This window comes from Hydra vulgaris, chromosome 12 (genome assembly GCF_038396675.1).
Source record: "Hydra vulgaris chromosome 12, alternate assembly HydraT2T_AEP".
Lineage (NCBI taxonomy): Eukaryota > Metazoa > Cnidaria > Hydrozoa > Anthoathecata > Hydridae > Hydra > Hydra vulgaris.
In genome coordinates this window covers 25,695,463-25,705,788 of record NC_088931.1, presented here as the reverse complement: position 1 = coordinate 25,705,788, position 10,326 = coordinate 25,695,463, and the positions used below count along the sequence as shown (strand labels likewise).

Here is a 10,326-nt window from a genome sequence, read left to right as displayed (position 1 = left end):
TATCGTTTTTGTCTTTTAATTTCTTCGAGTAGCTGTGTTGCTCTTTCGCTTTCACTCCATTTTCTTTTTTTATCGGATTTTCTTTTTCTTTATTTATATCGTTTTTATCTTCTTCGCCGGGTTTATTCTCCTTCTCTTGATTATAGTTGTTGTGATGTGATTTGAGATAATAATGATTTTTTAAATTGGGTGCTTTTACATAGGGAAAGGATTGAAAACTAACAATTTTTTTGTTCACGCTCATGCCTTTATAATCAAAGTCCAATTTACCTTGAGCGTCTACTGGAATAAATTCTTTTTATTCCTTACTCGTAATCTGAGTTCTCAAGCGTGCAACAGAAGATTTTCTTTTAAATAAAGCCAAATGACCGTGTTTATAAGTTATTTTATTTAACAAATCGCTTATAACGTGATGATGCATTTTGCCAATAGAAGGAAAATCATTTTTAAATATTTTTTCAATCTCGCTATTGTTATCAAAAGAAATAATACATTTGTAATGAGGCACTAAATTGTTCTACCATTGGCTGGCTTTAGAAGGTACCGAATGAAAAATGGTAATGGTACCTACTCCATGATGTCATCCGCTAGAACATGCGCTATTATATTGTTGACTTTTTAAGCAAAAAGCACTAATATCATTGAATAAAAGTATTGTTTTTAATAAACGATGATCGCTATTTTGAATACCGTATTTATCTTTTGAAAAACCAATAGTTCTCTGTTTTACTGAATCTAAATTTTCTGGACTGTTAACTGTTATAATATGATATGCTTCGAAATTATTTTTAGAAGATTCGATAATATTTTTCCATGTTTCGTGTTGACATTCGCTAGGTTCTCTCATTTGTATTACAAATAACATTTCAGCATCAAGAAATTTTCCACAATGTAATAATTCTCTTGCCATAGTCGATTTTCCCCTGTTTGTAGGTCCTGTAATAACTGTATTTTCAGGATAGACATCTTGAGTAGGTTAAAAAATATTAAATTTCACTTGTGAGTTGGTTTCTTCGTCTTTGAGTTCAGTTTCTTTCAATGTTCCTTTTAAATAAAAATCATGAAAACCTTTTTAGTTTAATATCTCGGTTATAGTTCTACCATCTTTTTTTCTAAGGGTTTTTCTATAGGTTGTTCAACAGTTTCAATTTTTTGTTCAAGAGGTTTTTCTTCTTTTTCTTCCATTTTTTACTATTAATAAAACAACACTTTTTTTTTAATTTATATCATTTTTTTTAACAAAAAAATTTACAAAAAACGGTCTAAAATAAATTTTCTAATGTCCATTCTTGGTATCTTGGTCATTACGTAATATAATTGTTCTATAGTTCCATTACGACTCCATAATTTTAACATTTCAAAAGTTTTTTCTTTAGTATATCTGTAATCAGCATCAATAAGATCCAGTTTGTATTCGCTTATTTTTAAATATCTTCCACACGTTTTCCAATCTCGACTTAATCGTCTAGCCACTTCTGTTAATAATATAATATCAATCATTTTTTTCTAAGACAAGCGCAATTATAATGAACTATATTGTAATTTTCACAATGAACACAATCTTCTTCATAACATCCTACGTGACACACAAAACGTAAATAATCAATCAAACAATCGATACAACAACTTAAAAATTCTTCAGGAATTAAATCTCGTCCGTTAAGAGTAATGAGAATCAAACGTGAAGTAAAAAATCTTCATTTTTATTTTTAAAATAATAAATTTCGTTTTCTGTATTTTCTACTAAATAAAAAATTTTAAAACCATTTTCTTTTAATTTGTTTTCAAGTTGATGTGTTGTTAATTTTTGTTCTAAAAAACAAAGCTTCACTTTTTATTCATGAAAAAATTTTTTTTTACAAATTTATATTCTTTTTAAGGTCGTATAATATAGGGATCAAAACTTTTCGATAAAACATGGCCATTGTTTGATAACGTTTTGAATGATTTATAATATTTTTTCAATTTCAAGTAAATTTTGAATGTGTTCGTCGCTACAAAATTTTTTCATATCGGGTAAAACTTTTAAATTGGCTTTTCGTATCGGTTCCAAAAGATAATGATCTCGAATTTCAGTCACGACTCCGTCATCAAAAACATAATTTTTTTGTGTAAATCTTTTTCAAAAATCAATAGTGTGCGTTTGTATTTTAACTCGTTTGTAATTGACACTCATTCTATTTTGTTCGATACGTTGATTTTCTTTTACCGCTGGAAAAGGAACCTGTCTACACAATCTTTTTGCAGCAAAGGTATCAAAACCGTTAACATAATTTGAAAATAAAAGTTTTGAATTGGGTACTCCTTTAGCTCTCTTTTTGTAATAGTTTTCTTTTTCTTCGTCTCCGTTGACGCTGTGAACATTTAGGTCCCATAGCAAAAGCTTGAGCAATGTAATAAGGAGGAGGTATTTCGTTTTGAAAATGATCCGTTTCTTTAGCGTAAAGAGTGGAATAAAAAGGGTGAGTTTTTTTATAATTGGAATAATCCATCCAACGATCTCCAAATTTTGAAAAATATATCCATTCTTCTACTTGTTCACGAAACGTTGAAGAAAGCATATTGTTTTTCTTTTGCGTAATGAAAAAACAACCAGAATCAGTATTTGTTACTACTTTTTTCAGCCCCATGATTTCTTAATACTTGTCCCAATTCCCAACTAAAACGTCCTACGTTAAGTTTGGCATAAGATAAAGTTTGTGAAGCTACAATAGTAAAGATTTATTAACGAGTTTGCATTTTTCGCTGGTTTTTATAATGAGAGCATTTTTATGATCTTTTGTTTTTAAGAGTTCAAAGACGTCTTTCATTTCATGATGATTGTTTTCATCGTGAAATAAAATACTTTTGGTTTTAACATAAGTCATCAAACTGAACAGAATTTCTTTGAAATAATTGTCGTAATTAAAATCGACAGTGTCGTAATAATCTAAACATACGATTTTTTCAAAAGCGTCCAATTTATATCTTTCGGGTTCAACACCAATAAATAGGGCTCCGTTATATAATAAATTTTGAAAATGAAAAGGAAGTCACACTTGACATTTTCATCCGTTTGCTCGTCTTGAATTAAAACACGACGAATGTTTTGAAAATTTTCAATACTATTTTGAAATGCTTTTTCTTCGTGGTTGATAAAAGTAGTATTTAGTTTTTGTGCAATTTGTTAACTTAATGTTCCGTAATGTCCGTTAATTTGCAATTTGCAAGAAGCATCTACTACCTTGTCACCCTTTTTAATGGTTTCTTTTCTTTTTTCCATATTTCTTTTTACCATTTTTTGAGCTAAAGGATAACGCCATAAAGGGAGTACCTTGTAAATTTTTTCAACAATACATCCACAGCACGTAGTCAACCATATTAAGGTGTCTAAAATTCACAAGTTTCATGCGAACTTAATTTCATGACCAACTTAATAGTTTTGTCTTTTTCTATAACATAGGTTCCATTGTTTTTGAGATAACGTTTAGATACAAATTCAGTTGGAGAATGATCTTGTAAGGATATAATTTCTTTTTCTACCATGGGTGAAAAACCTCCTACTTGATCTTGATATTCTGGTTTCATAGTAATTTGACAATGAACTAAAGCACTAGTTGAGAAACCGTTTAAATTAACGCGATGATATTTGCGAACCACATTGTCTAAAGCAATACATTCAAAATCAAAAGAATATTTCATGTGAAAAGGTAAAGGTTTTAATTGAGCTCCTCCGTATTGTCCATTTTTGTCCATAAAAATTAAACAACCTCTTAATGTACTGTTTAATTTGAGTTCTTTTGTTTTAGGTTCAAAGTAATCTGTATCAATGGCGAATTTTTGTGTACCGTTAGTTGACATGCCACCTCGAATACTCTTTTCAATCCTTTTTTGATGTTCGTTGGTCGGAGGAAATTAAACAAGAATTAAACTGATGGCAGAATTTAATTTGCTTGTATAACTAAAAGTACTAACATGATTAAGAATATGAAATTTTGTAAATTCAAATGTTCTTTCATCAAAGTCAATCATTACAGAACCTAATACTACCGTGTCGAGCATAGTATATATATATGTAATAAGGATTTTAAAGTTTTTAAAATTAAAAAGTTTCGTAATTTTTGAACACCTTCATAAGCTTCTTTGATTTTTTTAATTTCTTCTTGTAGGTTTTTAGACTTTATTAAATCGTTTTGAGCAATTAATTCAATAGATGGAAATGTTTTATATTCAATGTTTAATAGTTCGACTGTTATTTGTGAGTAAGGAAATAATGTTTTTTTAATAAAACAGTTTTTAAACTCTTGATTGTCGGTTAAATGATTCAATTCAGCATGAAAAGGGCGTAAATAATGCAACATGGTGTTGACAATTTGATTTTGAGCTTTTCGTGATAACATACTACTGGCTTGTTCTAAAGAACAATTTAAAATTTTTAAGCTGTCCACAATTTTAATATATTTACCAATGCAAATAATATTAACTTTGCTCACATTTTTAGATATAACAAAAACATCTTCCATGTTGCTATATCTTATAAAAGCGTTAAAAGGTGTAGTTTCAGCTTCGGCCAAATGACCGTTAATGGAATATCCAGAAAAATTTTCAAACCTTTAACAATCATAATACGGTTATCAAAAGAAGCATTGTGAGCAAAAATTGGACAAGACAAATGTTGGTTATATTTGCCTAAAATTTTGTTGCAATAATCATGAGCTAATCCATAAACTTGCCCTGAAAAATGATCGTGATCAATAACAAGATAATCTTCAAAAGCGTTGAGAAAAAAATTGCATTTATTCAAAACTTTTTCTCTATTTTTTTATCTTGAATAAAATCGGATAAACCAAATTTTGTTTCAAATTAATTATTAAAAGCAACCAACATGCCATGATACCATAATTCGTAGACGGGTTGCTTGAATTTTCTCATAATTAACAAAAAATTAAGGTTATCTGTATTTTGACCAGCTATTTCGTTGATACATTTGCGAAAGATTTTGATTAAAAAGTAGAGATTTTCTAACAACTCCATATCTTCTCAATTAAATTAGTTTTCGAGTTAATGTTCGCTCATGATAAGGGAAGCCAATTGTTTTATATAACCTACAAGTTCTCCACTGGGTAATCTCACATAATCACTCAACAAACCGTTAGTGGCAGGTAGGTATTCAAGTTTTTCCCACCATCTACAACAAATGTAAAACAAACTCGAACTTGAAATAAATCTTGTTTTATTTTTTCAGAATCGTTGTTGATTAAATAATTTTGAACGTGACAAGGTAACATGAACAATTCTAAACGTCCTACTCTTTGAAATAGGATATTAACAACTTGAATTCGTTAGTCGTTGTAATAACGAAATTCGTTATGATTTAATCATTCTATTTCTTGAGGAGTCATGTCAAATTTATTTTTATAAATATCAGATTGTCATATTTTATCTACAGGATATCTACAAATAGAACATATTTACAAAATTTACAAATAGAACATATCTACAAATAGAACATATTTACAAATAGAACATATCTACAAATAGAACATATTTACAAATAGAACATATCTACAAATAGAACATATCTACAAATAGAACATATCTACAAATAGAACATAGAAAACTTTGTGGCTTTTGTAACGATCGGACGTGTTTTTGAAACGTGGTAAAAAAAAAAAAAAAAAGTTAAATTAAATTAAATTAAAAAATGATATTAATATAAAAAAATAAAACAACAAATCTACAAAAATGACAGTTACATTAGTGGAAATTATAAGAATGATAAAGGATATGTTTGAGGAGTTTGAGAACAAAATTGAAGCAATACTGAAAAAACAAGAAAAAAATTTTGCAAATATAATCAACGCTATTCTAAAAATAACAAATCAGCGTCTTGATAAAGTGGAAATGATGTCGAACGACAATGTTAATATTATTAAAGCTATATCAAAAGATGTGGAAGAATTAAAAATGAGTTTAAACTATCATGAAGAAGATAAAAACCGCCGTTAACACAGTGGAAAAAAATAAAAACTATAATGAAACAAAAAACAATAAAAGTGAATTTACATATGTAAAAAAGAAATTAAGAGAAATGGAGGACAGGTCCAGAAGAAACAACCTAAGGGTGGACAGTATCAAAGAGGAAGATAATGAAACCTGGTGCGATAGTGAAGCGAAGGTTCTTAAACTGTTTGATGAGCAACTTGGCTTAAAAAGTATAAAAATTGAGCGTGCACATCGCACTGGACTGAGAAACAATAAAAAGCCTAGAACTATTGTCTTAAAGCTTTTAGACTTTAAGGATAAAATTGCTTTAAGAAAAGCAATTTTATCTTTAAGAAAGTCATCAACATTAAAAGGAAAAAACATTTACATTAATGAAGATTTTTGCGCAGAAGCAAACCTAATAAGAAAGGAGTTGAAAGAAAAAGTAAAAGTGGAAAGACATGCGGGGAAATTCGCTTACGTATCGTACGATAAATTAATCATTCGGGATTGGAATCAAAAGGAAAAGTAATTTATGTTCTTAATATTTTATCTTTTTATAGTTTATATTTGTATATCTTTTTATATACATAAGTGCTCTATTTTATATTTTTACGAATAAAAGAAATAAGTTTTCTAAAGGAAGAGAGAAATAAAAAAATAATAATAAAAAAAAACTTTAAATATTTTAAATAATATTTATTAAAAAATTAAAAATGGTTTCGAATATGACTGAAAACGAAAATTACTTCGAAAATAGTTCATATCATGCTTTTAGATTAAATAATTTAAACACGCTCGATGAGCACAATCCTGATAAAATTATATTTGATGACTATTCATTAATGAATACGGAAGCACAGTATTTATTTCCGGACGAAATAAAGCAATATTTATCGGATATTGAACCTTTTGAGAACTTATCTCTTCTTCATCTTAACATAAGAAGCGGTAAAGCAAATTTTGAAAACTTTAAAATATTCTTAGAGGAAAGCAATTTTATTTTCAATATAATTTGTTTAAGTGAAACTTGGCTAACTGATGATGCATTTAGCGAAAGTTGTAGGTTTGACTTACTAGAATATGACGCAATTCACTTACAAAGAAAGTCTAAAATAAGAGGTGGTGGTGTTGTTATTTACGTCAAAAATAGCTTGCGGTTTAAAATGCGAAAAGACATGTGCATATCTGAATGCAACGGCGAATTTGTTTCGATTGAAATAGTTAATGATAAAACTAAAAATATTTTAGTTAACTGTTGTTACAAACCGCCAAATGCGTCCATAGAAAATTTCTCAAATCATCTCCAGAATATTATTGAAAAAGTTACTCTAGAAAAAAAAAACTGTTTGTATTAGGTGACTTTAATATTAACGCCCTAAATTATGACAATGATATAGAAAGTCAAAACTTTTACAATGATTTATTTCGATATAGTGTGATCCCTTTAATAAACAAACCAACAAAAATAACAAGAAATTCAGCAACATTAATAGACAATATATTAACTAACTTTTTATTTGAAAACTCGTTAAAAAAAGGAATAATTAAAACACCAATTTCAGATCACATGCCAATTTTCATATCCGCTAATACGTCAAATAAACAAAAACAAAAACAAAATAAAGTCACATTTACTAAACGCCTACTATCATTAAACAATCAATTAGCGTTTCAAAATGAACTAGGAAATATAGACTGGTCTCCATTAGAATCACTCAATGATGCTAATTCCATGTTTAATAACTTTCATCACAACTTTTCAAACTTGTATGAAAAACACTTCCCAGAGACAGAAGTAAAAATTAAAGTTAAAACCTTAAATTCGCCATGGTTTAGTAAAGGCTTAAAAAAAGCTTCGAAGCGTAAACATCGACGGTACGATAGATATTTAAAAAATAAGTGCGTAAAGACCAAGGCAGAATATAAAAACTATAGGACTTTATTTGAGAAAGTCAAACGAACTGCAAAATCAAACTATTATAAATAGCAACTTGAAAAGTGTCAACTAAGTTCTAGGAAAAACTTGGCAAGTACTAAATGAAATAATTGGAAAACCGAAAATCAATGAATCTTTTCCGAAAATCTTACATATTAAAAATAAAACTATTGACAATGAAAACAATATAGCAAATGAATTTAACAATTTTTTTGTGAATATAGGACCTAAACTTGCGGCAAAAACTCCAAATGTAAATAAATCATTTAAGGAATACCTTCAGTGCAATAAAAATCAATTTAAAAATGAGAATTCAACCTTTAAAGAATACGAAACAGCTTTTAAAAGCTTGAAACGTAATAAGTCATCTGGAATTGATGTTATAAACAGCAACATTGTCATTGACTGTTTTAATGAGTTAAAAGTGCCTTTATTTAAAATTTTTAAACGTTCTCTGAATGAGGGTATCTTTCCTGATATACTTAAATCAGCAAAAGTTAAACCTATATATAAATCAGGCAATAAAACGGATATTGGAAACTATAGACCAATATCTATACTTTCCATTTTTTCTAAGATTTTTGAGCGAATTGTGTTCAATAGGTTATATGCATTTTTTAAAAATAATGACTTATTCTATTCAAAACAGTTTGGATTCCAGAAAAGCACTTCAACTGAACATGCAATACTTCACTTAATTAATGAAATAAAAAACTCTTTTGCAAACGGAGAATTTACTTTAGGCGTGTTTATTGACCTCTCCAAGGCCTTTGACACAGTGGATCATAAAATAATGATAAAAAAGCTTATGATGTACGGCATAAGAGGCGTAACCTGCAGGTGGATAGCAGATTACCTGAGTAAACGTACACAGTCCATATATAACGGAAATAATAAACTAACAAATTCATCTTTAATTTCTTGTGGAGTGCCCCAAGGATCTATTCTTGGGCTTCTACTTTTCCTAATATACGTGAATGGTCTCTGGAGAGCGACAAATATATCAACAATAATGTTTGCTGACGACAGTAACTTTTTTATTTCAGGAAAAGATATCCCTCAACTCTTTGTACAAATGAACAACGAGTTATATAAAATTTCACTATGGTTCAATGCAAATAAACTTTCTATTAATTCAAGTAAATCAAAGCTCTCATTATTCCACCCTTTAAAAAAAAAAATTCCTATTTCTTTTCCAAAACTAGTTATTGAAAACACAGAAGTTAGTCGCGAAAGAGTCACAAAATTTCTTGGTGTTCTCATTGACGAAAATATTACCTGGAATAAACATATTGCCTATATTGGAAGCAAAATATCAAAAAGTATTGGCGTTCTATATCAGTCACGGGATTTACTTAACAAGCATCATCTAAAACAAATCTATTTCAGTTTTATACAAAGTTACTTGAATTACGCGAATATTGCGTGGTGTACTACATCTAAAAGCAAGCTAGAAGCACTCTATCGAAAACAAAAACATGCCTTAAGAATAATAAATTTTAAAAATAAAAACGAACATGCAAAACCACTGTTCGAAATTATGAACATCTTTACGTTATACGAGATAAACGTTTATAAAATTTTATGTCTCATGTACAAAAGTAAATTTCAACAATACCCCTCAATTTTTAATGATCTTTATGAAATAAAACCTAGCATTAAGTATACTTTACGCACAACAGGCTTAATTGAACCATTGTGCAAAACTAAACAAGAACAATTTAAAATTACGAATCTTTCTCCGCATATCTGGAATAAAATCTTAGCAAAATATAGTAATTTACAAGATGTAAACAATATAAATTGCTTTCAAAAACTAATAAAAAAGAGTATTTCAAAGTATAAAAATCTTATTAATGATTTCTTTTAAACTGCTTTTTTTTTTTTTTGTTTTTGTTTTTGTTTCTTTGACTGTTTGTTTTATTTGTTCTTGTCTTTTTACATTGAATGTTTTTGGTGTTAACACTAATTACCTTAGTTAATTAAGTCTTGCTTTTAACAATATTATAGGAATTTAATATTGTAAAAACATAACTAGTACAACGGTTCTTGATGATAAGACTTAATGGTCTTCTGCAAGTTTCCCGCGTTTTTATATATTTTTTAAAATCAAAGACAAAATAATAAGTATCTCTTATTATTTTGTCTTTCATTTTTTTTTTATATTTATAACTGGATTATTTTTGAAAGAATAAGAGTATCTTGTATTATATTACGGAATTTAATTGTAACAAAAACGGAAAATTTAAAAAAAATATATATATATATAGGATTTTCTTCTTGCCATATTAAATTTCTTTCTTCAGTTGATATATTTCAATTTTGAAAACGAGGTAAACATATTTCATAAGCAAATCGAACCAAAGTGTCTGGTAAAGCTATTAAATCGTAAACTCGTAATTCCATTTTTAGTTTCTTGTTTT

At 28.2% G+C, this 10,326-nt stretch overlaps 1 protein-coding gene across 1 annotated transcript; it reads left to right on the top strand.

The window, feature by feature from the left end:
• Positions 1 to 6,680: 6,680 nt before the first annotated feature.
• On the top strand, positions 6,681 to 10,098 carry LOC136088025 (uncharacterized). The gene is made up of 4 exons (XM_065811665.1): positions 6,681 to 7,221; positions 7,323 to 7,829; positions 8,128 to 9,225; positions 10,094 to 10,098. The coding sequence occupies exons 1-4, from the start codon at positions 6,681 to 6,683 to the stop codon at positions 10,096 to 10,098; spliced, it is 2,151 nt and encodes a 716-aa protein (XP_065667737.1).
• The last annotated feature ends 228 nt before the right edge of the window (positions 10,099 to 10,326 follow it).

Coding starts and splice junctions, on each gene's coding strand:
- LOC136088025 (XM_065811665.1), top strand. CDS start 6,681: ATGGTTTCGAATATGACTGAAAACGAAAATTACTTCGAAAATAGTTCA. Junction 7,222..7,322: donor TAAAAATATTTTAGTTAACT/GTTGTTACAAAC, acceptor TGTTTGTATTAG/GTGACTTTAATATTAACGCC. Junction 7,830..8,127: donor CTTAAAAAAAGCTTCGAAGC/GTAAACATCGAC, acceptor TTGTGAATATAG/GACCTAAACTTGCGGCAAAA.